The sequence below is a fragment of the Eptatretus burgeri genome, chromosome 3 (assembly GCF_056783735.1).
Source record: "Eptatretus burgeri isolate ZD-2024b chromosome 3, Ebu_testis_v1, whole genome shotgun sequence".
Classification (NCBI taxonomy): Eukaryota; Metazoa; Chordata; class Myxini; order Myxiniformes; family Myxinidae; genus Eptatretus; species Eptatretus burgeri.
The window spans coordinates 16,714,405-16,732,525 of NC_140963.1; the positions used below are offsets into that span (position 1 = coordinate 16,714,405).

Consider the following 18,121-nt stretch of genomic DNA (forward strand, 5'->3'; position numbering starts at 1 on the left):
TCTGTTCCTGGACCCCAAGAAAACCCACTTTCAAGACACTTTCAACTGAAATTCCCCATGTTTACGGTAAAATAAGATGAGTAAATGACCTTCGGTGGCGGTGTATTGTATGTAAACTGGTACAATCACCAATCCAAAGGTTCACACAGGCTCGAGCTCCGGCCTGGGTTCCGATTGCTCACACACTCTGCGAGCGCTGCACGTTCCTGTCAATTCAGAGGGCGTACGGCTGCCGTATCCTCGCCGTAGAGCAAATGTGACTTAGGCCTAAGCAACGGAGGTGTGCATAGCAACCATTCATGTTTGTGTACATGCTAGCCACAATGTACACATTTCACCCAAGTTTCATCAGAATCAGACTCTTTCTCTTAGAGATATTCGCAATTAACCGTTTCTGAAACGTTCGACATGTACTCGCCCAAAACCTATCTCCTCCGACAAATATTTTTTGTTCGGGCTGCAAATTGGCATGAAGGGAGCTAGATAGATTGCGCACAGAACTCTAAGCTTCATCTTTTAATATTTTTTTGACCACTTTAAAGGGCCGTTGCTAGGGCCTGGGGTCCCATATTTGAAAGCACACAATTCCCAGAAATATTGGTCCTACCTTCCAAATTTCATTGGAATCGGTTTAGCCCCTAGGCTTGACCAAAGTTTCGCGGACAGACAGACAGATGGAAACGTCCAGAATAAGGGTGCTCTAAGAGCAGCCAAAAATCACATATTTCTTCCGGAGAGGACATAATTTTTTGACATGAAGCAATACATTCTGTACAAGATATAACTGCAAAGTAATACATTTATCTTATAATGCCAATACAAAATACACCTAGCAAGTGAATTGTTGTTGTTTGTGGATTGTGCCTTAATGTGTTGCTTTTTGTTTTTCTTTCGCTGTTCTCTGTTACTTGCTGCCCACTTCCTTCTGCATTCCTTCAATTCATTATCTATCTTCTTGTTGGAAGTTGATGCATAATGTTTTCTCTTCCTTTCAGCATCTCTGACGAGATATTCTTTGTGTCTGTCTGGATTATTTTCCTTTAATTTGAGGCGAGATTTTGCAGCAGCACTTTGGGGAATGCTGCTTGGAGTTGCATCTTTAGCACTCGCACGAGAACGTGTATGAGATGTCCAATTAAACTTGACTGTCAGAGTTTTTGACATTGTTTGTGCACAGCTGTTGTGATTACTTTTTACTTGATCTGGATCTGTAATAACAACAGTTAGTTATGGTTTACTGCCATAATGATTCTTTACCAGTATTATAACCAAGCTATATCCTTACCACTATAGTTTGGGTATAATACTAAAGCAGTAACCACTATAGCAGTAAAATGCTACAACTACAGGAAGGGTTATTCTAACTGCCACCACTGTTTTCCACCACCAGCAGTTGATTAATCTGCAAGCAGAAAAGTAGAAAATCTACATAAAGCAGCAGGCATACATACGTCAAGTATTTTTGTCCTTTCCGGAAAGTAATATTATGGGCTCTTTTATGGCTTGCGTTGGGGAAATTATTCCTATTTTTGACAAGTGGCCCTTGCTTCAGTCTGACTAGGTCAAAGTGTTTGTTTTTTTGACTCTCTACTGTTCTTTTATATAATTAAGGCCTAAGATCTAGTGATAATCTTGTCTTTCTTTGCCACTTTGGACATTTGTTTAATTCTTGCTCATACAAGGTGGCCGGTCTGATAAAACTGTACTTTCACCTTTATGCTATTAAAAAACCCTCTCCACTCTCAAAATGTGTATATATATATATATATATATATATATATATATACACATATATATACATATATATACATACATATATATACATACATATATATATATACATATATATATATATATATATATATATATATATATATATATATATACATACATATATATATATATATATATATATATATACACATATATACATATATACATATATATATATATATATTTTATGAGGGAGAGGTTGAGTGTGGGAAAAGTGTACGGTGGATATAATTAGAAATACATTGTTCTCAAAAGAAAAGACTTGTCTGTGGACATTGGTTATCGGTGTCTGGGATTTTAAAACTGAATCGGCTAAATGTTAAACCCTAGAGAAGTTAAATAGGATTCCACAATCAACCAGGAAGAATCCTACAACGATCACTACGAGGTTCAAGGAGAAAAATCCACATCACTTGTATTGTACCAAATATCTGTATATTATTATTTGGGTGTAACTATATGTGATGACAAATGTTACTACATATTTATTTTTGCAAAAAGTGATAATACAGTGGGAATTATGTCATATTTCTTTCTCAGACAACTAAGCATGTTCCAGGAAGCCCAGGTTTAGCCTTCAAAAACTAGAGTAAATGTGTTAAAAGTAATCAAATTCAGCATACTTTATAAACAATAGTCAATATTGTGCTGGATGAAGCAATAATTGTACAAAATTCAATGTTATTTCATGTGATTAATCTCCTGTTGAATGCCATTGAATAACTTTCCGGAGAGGACATTTTTGACATGGACATTCAATCAGTGTTGTAACAAGATAAATTACATAAATGTAAATACCTTTTACTGATCATGGATATTCATGACCATGTCAACCTTACAAAACATCTAAAATTTATAGCCAGCAAGTAGTTTCCTTATAACTCGTGGCAGTTTAGGTGTTTCCAGAGAGGACACATTTTTGACGGACACATGTAAGGCAATCAGTGCAGGCCATGCAAATAGAAGGTTATTGGTTACACTCAAACTTTGTAGCATAATATCAGTGCAGGTATATACACACTTGGTAAAACACACAATAAACAATTAAAAAAGACCCTTTATCTATATAAAAAAAATTATTCTACAATATGCATTTCCGGAGAGGACATTTTTTGACGGACGAACGGTGGGACATATTTATTGAGGGTGAAATAAATATTCATAGTCTGTAATGAATAATATGTTGTGGACAAAGTACAGAAGAGGTATTAAATTGATGCAACAAATAAAAGTCACACTTTCTGCTTGTATTTGTTTATACACTGTGAATGCAGTGTACCTGGAGAAAATGAGACAGCTATTTGTGAAAAAAAAATGGCAATTTTTATGCCATTCTGTCAAAAATTGACATTTTTTGTCAAATAAAAAGTGGCCAAAGTTGTGCGATCACTAGTACCAACTACTGGCCCTAATGACAGAGATACTACAAGCCTCTCATTTAGCTATTTAGCATGCAAGGGTACAAAATACCAGAAATGACCATGACTGTGAAACAGCCCATATACATGGCAAGTTTCACGAAGATCCAATGAAAACTCTGGGTTGTGAAACAAAAAATGTCAAAAATAGGAATGACGTCATAAAAATTGATATGTCGTCATAGTGATGTATCATATGCGCGGTAATTCATCTCTGCTAATGCCCTGTTCGATTCCCGCAAACAGAATTCAAAAAGCTTGCCTAGTTTCGGAGATAATTTTTAGGCGATTTCCATTAGCGGAGATATTTTGACGTCATAACATTTTTTCTTGGAGGAATTTTCAAAATCGGAGATAGTTACTCTCTGTGCAGGGTATTTTTACATATATACGCCAAGTTTCAGGAAGTTTCGATGAAAACTGTAGGCTGTGAAACAAAAAAGTCCACAAGAACAACAACGTGAGTAAGACTTGGAGATCATCCACGAGGATCTAAAAATCACACGATGGGGCCACAAGTGGCTTCAAATAATACCTATTTTGTGTGCGGAACCCGAGCCTATTCATGGCTTCCAGTTAACTGGACAGGATCATGTTATTTGTCATTCATTGTGCTGCACATGCGCCTGCTAAATATGTCACCTTTTGAGCATTTGAAACGGGGTAAACGGAGTTTTACATCAACTGAATTGTTCTTCATGATTCTCATCCTCACCACGGTGTAGGGAAAACGTCTGTGGGGCTGGCAGAGTTAGCCTGCTCGCTTGAGTCGCTTGCAAATAAAACTGCCCTGGGCATGGTCGGTATAAATTCGGAGGTGGTCGCCCTGCGCGCGGTTGCATTGCAAAACCGAGTTTCCCTTGATCTCATCCTCGCGGCTCAGGGTGGAACATGTGCGGTAATTGAATCTGAATGTTGCACATGTATCCCCGATAACTCAGAGCAAATCGCCAGCACAGCTGACAAGATTAAGCAAGAAGGAGCTAAGTTTCATGATTATTTTACTAAGGACGGACTTTATTCCTGGTTTGAAGGGATTTTCGGAGAATGGAGAACTACTCTGTTACGCTGGATCTCTGTGGGGTTATTATGGATTGTCATTGTTGTCGTGCTTGTTCAATGCGCCACAACCACATTGCCTACATTGATTGTTTCTTGTTTAAAGAGGAATGCTGCTACAAAAGTAATGGTGGTCCAACAGCCACCTTGCTATTTCGATTCTGAAGTCGAGTCCTACGACTCTGATGAGATAGGACTTGAAGTTGGAAATCGATGAGTCAACGCAATGAGTGTGTTCAATGCTTATGGGATTGTCCTTCCACTGTACTCATCGGCTTTGTTCCCGAACCCTGCATATGTGCGTTGAATCAGCCGTGCAGCCTAAAGTGGTAGCCCTCTACTGTATCGGCCAAAGGGCATACTGGAGCCTCATACTGGCCTAAAAGCTGTACAACCACCTGCAGCCACCTGTTCCGAAGGACAGGAAAGGCTGAAAGGGACTGAGCTCTACGATGTGTGCTAGGAAGGTGACTGCCCTGCAAAATGGGCACACTCGTGCGTGGAAATGTATTTCCAATTGACAAAACCGTTAACCTTGAGTTGTGTTGCCTTAAGGGCAACAAAGGGGGGAATGATGGGGAAAAATTCCTTTTGAAACAAGATTTAATTTTCCTTTACATGTACTCACTGTTTCTTTTTCAATGTACTCACTGCTTGCTCAATATACATGAATTATAATCAATTCCTGATGTTCAGTTATTATTCATTTCTTTGTATTGAAAAGTATATAATCACTTTGTCTTAAACCAAGTATATTTACCGGGACTTGTAACCTAATGTTTTACCTCCCACTCTCTTTGTGTCTGTGTTTACCTCTCCTCTACTCCCTCCTTGTCTGTTTGTAGTATCTAATTTAACAACCTTTTGACCAGCGAGATGCCTTTCCCATGTGAAACCAGTCTCACCAAGGCCAGCTGTAGGTCATCATGACCAAATTCCCCTCTCTTTGCTTTGTTCTCACAAGCCCTCCACTCCTACCAAGGCATATATACTGTTACAGGCCGGGGGGTCGGCCGCCAACCGACCGCTCTGAACGGAGCCGCAAGTCGAGTCGGCCCGACCGATCGCCCGGAATATAGATCGCCGCCCGGATAACTCCGAGCGACGGGTCCTTGTACAAGAACCGAAATATGCCAATCGGCAGATCACGTGGGGTAGGGTCGATTGCCAATCTTCAATGTACCGAAATACCCACGTGATCCAACTTCCGGGGTATTCCACCCTCGAAGGAACTCGAACGGAACAAACCGCCGAGGCGAGCTTGTCCGTGCGCGATTCCGAGCGGTGTAATCGCCGAGAACCGTCGGTCCAAATGTCCCCCCTATTACGGCAAACCAACGGCTTTCTAACTCCCAACACAAAAAATGTTCAGTCAATGAGGGAATGGACGCAACGAGCAGGTTTACATTCACACAAGGACATTTATTACAATGAAACACGTATGCAATTAAATAAGGCAAAACACGTATGCAATTACACAAGCAACAAAAGCACGACGAAAGAACTACAACTGTCTACTTATTATGTACAGTCATTTACACTTTGCAGCAGTTCCTACTTATTAGACGGGCCCACGAACACACGTACGCGCGCGCACGCACACACGCACACACACGCACACACACGAAACGGTGGCTGAGGCCTTTAATCACGAGCTCCAGCTCGGAGGACAGGTGAGCTGAAACTCAGCTTGACTCGAACCTTTCCACCTCGTGTGGTCTTCAACTTGTCCGGACCCAGGCTCCAGCGAGAGCGAGCTGGATCCAAATCGCCGTGATCCTTCCCGAGCTCCTGCGAATCCTCCCGCGCTTCTCAACACGTGCCGGTGAGATGAGGCGCCGATCCTTCCTGTCGATGCGTCACTTTCCCGAGGATCCAACTACAAGAAGAGGCCGACGCGTCGCACCAAGCCAGGAAACAAAAAGCTCCACGAACAAAGAGGAAGAGGAAGAAGAAGAAGTAGAAGAAGAAGCCTCCACTCGCAGCTCGAGCCGAACAACCGGCTCAAGTTCCTTCCAAAACAAAGCAGCAGCCGAAGCAAAAAGCTTCCAAAGGCCTCAAGCCAAGCAAGCCAAGCATGACCCGACGGCTGAACGACTGCTCTCTCCGAAGCAAAAAAGCTTACTCCTCCCACGGGACTCAACACACGGGACTCAGAATGGGACTCTTCACGACCTGACCCCTACCACGGGACTCCCACGAACTCTTTACACGGGACTTTTTTTGAACAAAGAAAAGATGTCCTCTTTATCCTTTGCACCTCCTACCCCGCAACGGCGCGACTCATGCCCTCGTGATCCACCCCCCTCACCTAGGGGTGGGAGGGAGTTGCTGACGTCACCGCAGGGTTCTTCTTCCTCTTCGCAGAAGAGGGGGAGGGATGTCTCCATTGTTTGCTCCTTAACTATTAAATCGATCCGCAGCGCATCTAATCGATTTCAAAACATTTAAACAATGGAAGGTGAGCTATCTAGGGAACATGCACTTATCGACATAGCTGACTCAGCGAACCTGTATGTTGTGTGCAATTGAATTCCAAATTCGTAACAATACGTACATCGGAAAAATGTAAGCCTAGTTTAGTGCAAATCATTGTGGATGTTACCACATCCCAGTGTTTTGGACTCCGTGGTACCGCGTAATAAACGTTCTGTGATCAAATGTACTTTCCTTGTGGACAGTGTATTATTTGTGCATTGCAAAATTGAGAAATAGTATTTACACTGAGTCCGTTTTAAATTCCACAACACACTAGAGAGACTGAAGAAACTTTGCTATCATCCGCCTGTTCTTGAATTCTTCGATGTCAACAAACCAGTCGAGATTCACCGTGATGCCAGTCGAAAATGTACTTGGTGCAGTTCTTGTCCAGGATAACCGACCCAACCCATACAGTTCCAGGACTCTCACGAAGACGGACACATGGTATACACAAATAGAGAAAGATGCTGTCCATAGTCTTTGCCGACAAGACATTCCACTGTTATGTCTTTGGGAAAACAGTTACCATCTTCAATGACCATAAACCTCGGGTAATTATCGCCAGGAGGTCACCACTATTGCACACTCCGATGAGACCGCAGTGCATGTAAATATGATTGCAATGGTACGTCAACATTCAGGACAGAAGAGGGGAGGATATACAGCTCCTGGACATGCTTTCCAGAGAACTTTCCAGAGAATACACATTCAGAACTGGACAACTTGCCGTAGCACATTTCATTTTGGACTTTCAATCCGTCTCTTGTGGGAGGTATGATGATATTCAAAAAGCGACACAGTCAGAACTCACTCAGTTACAGTCTGTGATTCTTGACGGATAGCCAGACGCCAGATGAGGTGTATCACTCGGTCTTCAACCACACTGGGATTCCTGCAGCGAACATTTTGGTTATGGATGTCATCCGACACAAATGCGTGTGAATCGTCATACCACTTACTCTAAGACCCTAGATGCTGAGGCTAATTCACACATCTCAGAATAGTCAGGTGTACGAAACGAGCTCGGGACGTTCTATCCAGGCCCTCCATAAATGAGGACATCGAGTAAACCGTTCACAACTCTTCCAAATGTAAAGAATATCAAAATTGCCTGCCTGCTGAGCCCCAAAAACGGACTCTGACAATGCATCTACCTTAGAGTGAAATTGGGGCATGTTCCAGTTTGATGTGAAGACATACCTGATTGCGGTTGATTAATTACGAAGTGAAGGAGTGACGCTGCAGCACAACTCTTGAGCGACTGAAAATACAGTTCAGTCGACATGGTCCAGCAGAGACTCTACAGAGTGATAATGGGACTTTGTACAACTCCCAACTTGCAAGAAAATTCTGCGAAGATCACAGAATCCGTTTTAGAACATCTAGTCCCAGATACCCACATGTTGAATGGAGAAGTCGAGAGGGCTGTACAAACTGTCAAAGCACTCCGACGAAAATCTACAGACAACCACGTCACCTTGCTGGATTATCGAACAACGCCATTGGAAGGCATTCCGATCACCTGATGAGCTATTGATGGGAAGACATCCGAGGAATGTACCCTATCCACTGCCCGTGCTGTTCTGGTACCTTACGACCGTGATACTGTGAAAACACTTCAACCTTAAAAAGGCAAAACAGAAGTTCAACTGGTCATGATCATCACATGCTCAAAGATCTTCCACCATTACATCCGAATAATGAAGTTATAATGGAGACTCCTCTGGGTTCCAAATGGTGGATGCCAGCCGTGATTGTGAAGCAGCACTCCGAGCCACGTTTGTATGACATTGTTTGGTCCTACCCAGGGGGCAAGAGTGGTCAAACAGACACAGTCTGCTATAAAAGGTTGTTGTGTATATGGTTGGATTCCTTAGACCTCCAGCAACGACTTCTGGGTGGACAACCTTTCCAACAGGCTACTGTAACTCTGCAATTCAAGATGGCGTCAAAGATGGAAGATGGCAGTAGTGGTTGATGCAATGCATGCCATACGCCATTGGTCCTTCAAGAAAAATGAGACATTTGGAAACATTGCTGATCGTGACAAGGAGCAGCTGCTGAAAGATGTGCCTGCTGGCACAGAGATCATACATTTCTGCTGTGACCGATACAGTGAACAAAGCCTCAAATGAGCAGAACATCAGCACAGGTATGGCCATTCCAGGCAAGCAAAGGTGTTTGAGGTCAGTGAGCAGTACAAAGCCCCTGATCCACAGGAATTCTTCTCTGTGTCAGCTAACAAAGCAGCCTTTCTGAGTTTCTTGTGTGAGACATGGAGCAAGAGTGAACAGCTAAATCCAGCACTGGGCTCAACTCGCCTTTACCTAGGCGGAGGCTTCAATGAAGAAATCAAGAGCATACTGGTCACCGAGGGGTCAGCCAGCGACATCACTGCCTTGGAGTCTACACAGCAGGAGGCTGATACCAGAGTAATGCTTCATGCTATTGATAGCATCCAGAATGAAGGTGTTGATAGAGTGGTCATTCATGACAATGACACAGATATCATCATTTGTGTCTACTATGCTGCCAGCATTCTGGAAGACCTTCCTGAACTGTGGGTAAGAACTTCTGCAGAGACATATCTGCCCATACACCAAATGACTATGGCACTAGGACCTTCAAAATGTTGTGCACTACCCTTCATCCACAGCCTGAGTGGAAGGGACATGACCAGCTACCCATTCTTCACTGGCAAAAAGACCTGGTTGAACCGTAGCTATACCATAGACATACCTGAGCTCGAACACGTCGGTGAGCAAGGTCAGAACCGCAACCAGATCACATCAGACCTCATCAACCAGGCACGCAAACTTGTCATTGCTGTGTACACCAACAGATATGATGACTTCGAGGACTGCGATCTTGGAACGCTTGGAGCGTATAAGTTCCTGAACAACAGGTCAACCATGCTGAAACTACTCCCACCAACAGAACATGCATTCCTTCTACATCTACAGCGTGCAGCTCTTGCAACTATTATAGATAAGACTGCACATGTTGCCAAGCCTCAGCTTCCCCCATTTGTGGATTATGGTTGGGCTCTGGAGGATGGCAAACTAGTTCCAGTTCTGTCAACTCAACCAGCTTGGCCACAGACAATTACAAAGGCCATTGCATGTGGCTGCACCAAAGACTGCAACAAGAACTGTTCCTGTGCCAGGAAGAACGCGGCCTGTTACATGGGATGTCGTTGCCAGGGATGAGCCACCAAGTGCAGCCGAGTGAAATACACTGCGGAATTTGACAGCAGTGACAGCAGTAACTCAGACAGTGACAATTAACTGTATACCATCAGCTGCTCACATGGACACTTGTATTGCAGCATTATCTCGAGTGGTAGACCCGTTCATATGATGCAACATTGTGGCGTGCATCACTGACATGAATTTTAACGAATATTTGCCTTGCAGCCGTTTCGCTTGCATTCCAAACTGTGAAGCACGTGCAGTAAGTTCATTTCTCATGTAATCTGTGTTCTTTGTAACTAGTACCATTATTGTTCTTACGATAACAGTAAACTACTGTGTATTGTTATTGTTGGTTTTCTGTGTCATGGTCGCCTTAAAATAATATATTAACATGTAACAAATGGTATAAAACACATCATATCACTCTGAAACCATCATAAATAGATTCCCTGACCGAGAAAACCAGAGAAACGAAGTATTACACAAGAAAAGATAACAATTGCCGACGTTATGGTGGTTTCAAAATATGGCGGCCATCTTGAATTGCGGAGCTACAGTAGCCTGTTGGAAAGGTTGTCCACCCGGAGGTTGTTGCCGGGGGGGGTCTAAGGAATCCAATCATATGCAACAAACTTTTATAGCAGACCGTGTCTGCTTTCGCAAAAAATGAGGGGGCCCTGGGTATCCTGAGAAACGGGTGACACTTATCACCATAACCATCAACATTTAAGTAAGAGTACCAGTGAGCGTATTATCAATATAACGCTACCAGTGAGGTAAGTGACAGCCCAAGCCGTTTGTCAGACTCGAAGACTCCAGCGAGCGACACCGCATGTCCTGTAGATCCGTGTGAGCTAAACAGAGCAGTCACCCCGCCGGTGCCTCCAGCTCGGTGAGTTACCCAGTGCAGAACTCGTACTCGAAGTGGTCGTATCATTCGTCGACCTGACAGACTCAACTAGTGATGAATTGAAAGCTTTGCCACAACCAAGTCTGGACGATTTATTTATTTATTTTTTAATATACCTTGGTGGAGGCTCGTATGAGAGCTAACACACAACTTACAGCAAGGAGGCATGAGACAAGAGGGGCGGGAGTGGAAGGGACAAAACAGTGGGGAACAGACACATTAGGTGAACTGTGGAAGGGAGAGGGATGGGGATGGGACGGGGAACATGGCGAAGAGAAGATGGACATTACAGGGACTTTCAGGAAGGAAAGCAGGGGAATTGAAGGAAGTGGGCTTGGGTGGATTATCGGGGGTAGAAAAGATCGAGGATTTGGATGGGGAAGATAAGAGGTGGTGGTGAACAGCTGTTTTGAAAGCCTGGAGGGAAGAATGGGAAAGAATAGAGTGAGGAAGTTTATTCCAAAGGCGGGAAAAAAGAGGAATGAAAGAGTGAAGATGAGCAGTGATTTGTGATTTTGGTAGTTTTACCAGAAGGGGGTTGTTGGCAGACCTTGAGCGCCCTGTGGAAATGTGGTGGGGACAAATCGCAGAGAGAGCAGGGGGGGGGGCAAGGCTGGAGAGGAGTTGGTAGAAGACAGAAAGACCACCGACCAACCTGCGGTGATGGAGTGAGAGGCCCAAAGACTCAGCTTCATTGCGGGAGATGCCGATGATCTTAAATGCCCTGGTTTCGACAGCGTGAAGCCGAGAAAGGTGGGAGGCAGGAGCACCAGCCCAGAGGGGAGAGCAGTACTCCATCAGGCTGCGGACAAAAGCTTTGTAAGTGGTCAGGAGCTCAAGAGGGCCGAGGAAGGACTTTGCACGACGGAGGATTCCCAGTCGGCGACTGGCTTTTGAGGCGAGGTTGGAAATGTGACTTTCCCAGGAAAGGTCATGGCAGATAGTGAGACCCAGAAGCTTGAAAGAAAAGACTTCTTCCAGAGGATTGTTGAGAAAGTGGATGGGGGGGGGGGTTTCTAAACGGTCCTTTCGAAGAGACATAGTGAGAGTGTGAGATTTGTCTGGATTGAAAGACATGTTCCACGTGTTGGACCAGTTTGTGATTTTATCCAGATCTGCAGTGAGCGAAGAAGCTGCTGCTTGCCGGTCTGAGGGATGACAGATGGTACGGCAGAGGGTGGAGTCGTCGGCAAAGAGAAATAGAGGATTTTCCAGAGAGTCCGAGAGATCATTGATGAAAACCAGAAAAAGAACAGGGCCCAGAACGCTACCTTGAGGAACTCCAGCCTGCACAGGAAGAGGGGATGAAAGAACTCCATTTAGGGCCACACGTTGACTGCGACAGGAGAGGAAGTCTGCGAGCCATGAGTGGAGATGGCCTTGAATACCATGGGAAGAGAGTTTGGTGAGTAGGGCAGGGTGCCAGACTGTGTCAAAAGCACGTGATATGTCCAGGGATACGGCTCGGATTTCCTGTCTGGCATTGAGGACCTCCATCCATTGATGGGAGAGCAGAAGCAGCATATCCAGGGTAGAGTGACCTGGTCTGAAACCAAATTGATGATTGGAAATCAAGCCATTGGAGAAGAGGAAGGATTTAATGTCTGAAGCAATGATGGATTCCATAACCTTGCTGATGATTGGGAGAAGGCTGATTGGTCTATAGTTACAGGGATCTGTTTTTGCACCTTTTTTATGCAGGGCAGTGATGTTAGCAGATTTCCAAGCAGATGGCAGATGACCTTGGGCAAATGAGAGGGTGAATAGAACAGAGAGAGGGTGAGCAAGAGCAGAAGAGCAGGCTTTGAGGACACGTGGGCTGATGCCGTCTGGACCGGTTGCAGAATCCAACTCGAGGTTTGAAAGCAAGCTCTCCACCTTGTCAGGAGAAAAGGATACAGAGTCCAGGGACAGTTGGGTGCGACTGGGTAGAGATAGTGATGGGTTTAGGACACAATATTTAGCTGCAAACACCGAGTTTAGACATTCAGCTTTATCACATGTGGTATCAGCAGTGCGGCCATTTGAGGTAAGGGAGGGGATGGAGGGGGAACATACACCAGAAACAGATTTGATTAAACGCCACCAGCATTTTGAGGAGGGAGAGAGGTTTGAGAGTTCAGACTTGAGATGAGAAAGATGTTGTTTTCTGGCTCTCCTGAGGGTAGATACACACTTGTTCTGAGCTTTGTGGAAAGAACTGAGATTGCCCTCAGTTGGGTTTGCTTTCCATGAGGCAAAGGCAAGTTGTTTCAGGACAACTGCCTCGCCACAAGCTTCAGTAAACCAAGGGCGGGAGGAAGGGTAAGACAACTGAACACGAGAGGGGATAAATCTGTGCATGAGGGAGAGCAAGTTTCTTTGAAAGAATTCCCAGGATGAGTTGATGTTTGAGAAAGTAGTGATAGGAGACCAGTCTGTAAGTTTGATGGCTGCTCGGAGACCCTGCCAGTCGGCTTGACTGAAATGCCAGACTCGATGGCGGTGAGGTGGTTCTCTGATAACAGCCAGAGAGATGTCCACTTTGACAAGGACGTGGCCAGAAGAACCAATTGGAGCGAAGGAAGAGCAGCAGATATTGTCAGGGAAATTTGTCAAAATCATATCCAGAAGAGATGGAGTACCATTGGTTGAGATCCGGGTCGGGAAGTTGACCGATTGAGTCAGTCCCAATGAGTCGCAGAAAGCTTTTGCTGAGGTGCCATGGCAGGTGAGAGAGGTACACACACCTAGCCAACTGGCGTGATGACAATTGAAGTCGCCACATAAGAGGAAGAGAGAGTTTGGATGAGAAGATAGAAGATGGTCCATGTTTTCGGAGAGTGAGGTGTAGATGGAGTCATCACTGTTCGGTGGACGGTACAGTACACATATAAACATGAGGTGGGAGTGGAGGGGAAGCCGAAGCCAGAGGTATTCCTGGGGGTGTGGGGGAGTGAGAGCAGTGCATGGAGAGTGAGGACTAGAGTCTTTGATGAAGAGAGCAACACCTCCACCAGGACGAGGCTCAGGTCTGTCATACCGTAAGAGGGAGTAGCCAGGGAGAGATACTTGGGAGTCAGACACGTCTTGGGAGAGGAAAGTTTCTGTTAGGCAGATAATGTCTGGTTTGTCAGTGGCAACCTGTATGGAAAGATCTGAAAGGTTTGAGCGAAGGCCCCGGATATTTGAGGTCCACACTTTTAATGAAGAGGTAGGGGAGGAGGCTTTGGGTGCAGGAGGTGGAGGGGGAGAGGGAGGGTAGGACAAGGGACGAGGGGGGGAGGTAAGGAGGGTTGTTGAAAGAGTGTGGGGTATTGCAGAATAGCGAGGGGAGGGGGCCGAATGAGGAGGAGAAAAGGCTCTGTGGTGCTGAGGGAGAGGGGGGACAAGAGACAAGGAAGAAGGCAGTTGAGGATTTGAGGAGGTGGAGTGAAGAGATGGAGGTGAGAGGGCAGTGGAGGGAGGCAGGTTGGTGGATGAGAGGGGGGGCAACTTTGAGAAGGAAGAGTGAGGGGGATGAAAGGTGGGAGAAAGGTGAGGGGGGAATTTTTGAGAGAGGTGAGAGGGAGGCTTGGAGGGAGAAGAGTGGGATGGTTGCTTTGAGAGTGAGAGTGAGGGGTGAGGGGGGTGAGTTGGCACTGAAGTTGGAAAAAAATAATGGTTGATGGAAAGCGAGCATCCATGGCAAACTGTGGTTTTTAAAAGTTTTAGGTCAGAGATTGCCGGCACCGAGTTAGATTTGATTTGCGAGTTAAATTTGCATCCATGAGTTGCATTTGTTTTGGACTTACACTTTGCAAGCGATCAAGCTTCTATTTATTTTACTGCATTGGTTTGCATCCTATACTATCTATATCATAAATCCAGTGTCCGTCTGTCCGTCCGTATGCCTGCCCCTGAACTACTCCCTCAGTTTTGGGGATAGCCACGCCAAACCTTCTGGGGAACGTTTTGGGCTCCCAGCCGGTGTCCTCATGTGGATGGGAGTTTTCATAAATTCCTCAATACAATTATGATTTTGTGTTTCGATCCATTCGAAGCTGCTGCTCCCGATCCGGATGTGACGTCAGAACGGCGTTTCTCTTCGGTTATCTCACGAGTGTTTCTAGCATTGTATCTTGTTATATTAATGGTATCGTATTAATTTGTGATTGGAATAATGCTGCCTGGAACGAAAAATATAGGAGGTCGAGTTTCATGGAGAATCAGGAAATTATGTGAGGGGGGGGGGGGGTTCCTGCAGATGGCATTCGCGGATTCGGCATTCGCGGATTCGGCATTTGCAGATTCGGCATTTGCAGATTCGGCATTTGCAGATTCGGCATTTGCAGATTCGGCATTTGCAGATTCGCCATCGCGGATTCGCCATCGCGGATTCGCCCTTGTGGCATTATTAAAATACTTAATTTGCTTTTGAGCCAAGTCCTTCACGAACCAGCCGTCTAGTCCCCTCCCGTGCATAGCACAGCCACAGGTACCTCGCTGGAGGCTCCTCCGATCTCAATGAACGTGGTAAACGGTAACGTGTGGTTAAGACACGTTGACCACCCAAACAACCGCCTGAATAACATCATTCCACATCAACAACGCCAAATCTCGACGTCTCATCACCACATTTACCGAGACAGATTGGTCACTCGTTCTTAATCAATAACACACGACACAAGACGTGGCGCACTACCAACCAGTGCTCCCAACAAACCTACTTCGGCTTACCTGTCAAGACAAAACACCTGTGGCAGAACTTTCAAATAAAACATGTGAGACTGCCGATAGAACCTCACCACTCAAGTAATTCGTCCACTTGTACAGAACACCTTCCATGCTGACGTGGTTACGTCACAGAACGTGGTTACGTCACTAAACATGACGCGCGAGGAAACGTCTTGACCAATCAATCGCTCCGTAAAGGAATTATTGAAGGACTGCGTCAGGATAAATTATACAATATAATCTCATTGTACTTTGATTATATTTACATCAGAATATTGAATCGCTTGCTCGCTTATGGTTTTTTTTTTTTTTTACTTCCGTCAATTTAACTTGGTGGTTTAGAAGAAGAAGAAGAAGAAGAAAAAGAAGAAGAAGAATAGAAGAAGAGGAAGAGTCCGACGTTACGTGATGATGTCGTTTTGACGACGTGAAGGACGGTGTTTGAAATTTCTTTACATTTGTCGTTCGGAACGAAATTTTTTCTGTTTTTTTTTTCTTTTCTAGTTCGTTCTTCGCTTTACCAAACAGTAGTTCTTATTTAACGACTGCAATTATTCCTACGTCATTTGTGAAGTTGGTGATGCTTTGCCAAAAGTCTTTCACGAACCGGCTGGCCAAGCTTGACGTTCGGGCAGGAATTTTAGAATTTGTTCATAGTGCCGGAGATAGATCACCCACTCTTGAAGAACAACATCGTGGGATCTTTAACGTTCACCAACTAATCCCGGCAGATGGGACGCCCGGCTTCACGTCCATCGGAGAGACGGCACACGTATCGATGAAGCACCCTAACCCATGAAACACCAGGACGGCAGTTTAAAGCTTGGTCTGGATTCCAAAGCGGGCTCGATCGAGACGAGTGTACCAACCTCGGCCATCTTGACACAGACAAGTTGTTAAACTGTATAAACATGCATAATTTCATGACGTATGTACAATATTACGCCAAAGGCTGGTGTTTGTTTAATGGTTCGGGTGGGGGACTTGGGATCACTGGGATCCTGAGTTCAAATCCTTCTTCTCGGCCATTGAATTAATACCAGGTGGGGTTGACTCTGCCTGTCATCCTTCCGAGGTCGGTGAAATGAGTACCGGTGTACTGGTAATGGAGGGGCACCGCATCAGCGGCACACAGCCGTGTTTTCAGCCAATGATGCTCCCCACAGCCTTGGAATTGAATCACTTCCATGTGGAATGTGGAGCTGGTACATGTTGGCATGGCAACGCTGCACATGATGCACTCTCCGAGCATGAGGAATACTTGGCTGAAAATTCCACCAAGTCCTTGTCCCCACAGTTAAAGGTACACAGCCTTGACACCAACAACAGAGGAAGAATTCAGAACGTTGGATTATGGTGACTGGTGAGGTCCAGTGGGAGGATTTGGGACTAGGCCAAGTCTGAAATTGGCTTAGGATGAGTGAGAGATCCACCAGGCCACCACGGAGGACGTCACACCTTTAGGGGCACCGAGTGAAGGCCTTGGCGCTTCATGATAACATTTTGTGTTGGAAATTAATTTAAGTCCTCACCAATAATCTTCCTTGGTGGTGGTAGACTGGTAGTGACGGACGATTCAAAACAATGGTGTTGGAACAACCGAACAAGAGCGTAGTACCCGAGCCACCGGCCGTTTGAGGATAGCCAAATCTACAGGTAGATTGTTCTGAAGCCGTTCTATCGGGTCCATTTGGGTCGTGATGTATAAAATTGGTGCAGTAGCGCTGAAAAGGGCCCATCATGGAGGGTAGGGGCCCTGATGCAACTGCATCAGGTGGAGGCTCCCCCCATTGAGCAGGTAGTGATGGACATTTTGGGCTCATTATCTCACACCTGCCGAGGGAATTGACACATCCTCATAGTCATGGACTACTTCACTAAGTGACCTGAGGGGCACTCGATAACCACCCAGGTAGTTCATGGAAGGGTGTATGACAACGTATGGGATCCCTGAGGAGCTGCACGCCGACTAGTGCCAAAAAAGTACTCCGTGCTGTTGAGGATTCAGGTGGAACAATGGACCCTTTCACAGAAAGTAAGAATGTTGGCATCGGGTCTGGTTAACGGGGCAAGAACAGATCACAACTTGGGACAGGGGATAACTTGAGATGGGAGTTCACCACCTGTTTGAAGCCAGGGATTAAAGAGTGGGGTTGAACAGCGCCAGGAAGGTGGTTTCACAAACGAGAGAAAGGAGGAACGAAAGACTGGAGGTTTACAGTAAGCCTTGATTTTTGGGAGTGACTGGAAGAACGTTCCATTCCAGAGGAGATGGAGAGGGTTCACCTATAAACACACTAAATCTGAACAGCTGTGGGAAATTGTATCCATACCACAAACTGGGATATCCTGATTTTCCTGAGCTTGTAACACCCACACTTTGATGTAGCTCTCGCTTACGAACATCAACCGTGCTCAACCCTGCATCATTTCAAACACCTAATGGGTACGAGTGCAATCTAACAAGTAAAAATAGGGGCAATACCCCTGGGCGCTCACCTGGTCACGGCTGGATAAGGTAACCAGGGAACTACTGGTCGGCGTGGATGACCCACAAAATATCTAACGGAGAAGAAAGTAAATACAAAGTT

At 45.2% G+C, this 18,121-nt stretch overlaps 1 protein-coding gene across 3 annotated transcripts in view; it reads right to left on the minus strand.

Moving 5' to 3' along the window:
• Positions 1 to 15,705, minus strand: part of LOC147029452 (pleckstrin homology domain-containing family A member 3-like) — a 38,541-nt gene extending 22,836 nt beyond the window's left edge. The window contains exons 1-2 of one of the 3 annotated variants that reach the window (XM_085872506.1): positions 15,602 to 15,658; positions 7,543 to 7,623 (exon numbers count right to left, since the gene is read on the minus strand). Coding sequence is in view for 1 of the 3 variants with exons in the window: in XM_085872504.1 (XP_085728630.1) it covers positions 15,602 to 15,641 (40 nt within the window). In the remaining 2 variants the exon portion in view is untranslated. Of the gene's footprint in view, positions 1 to 7,542; positions 7,624 to 15,533 lie in introns of all 3 variants that reach the window. The other 2 variants (XM_085872504.1, XM_085872505.1) reach the window with 2 other exon arrangements.
• Between the last annotated feature and the right edge of the window lie 2,416 nt (positions 15,706 to 18,121).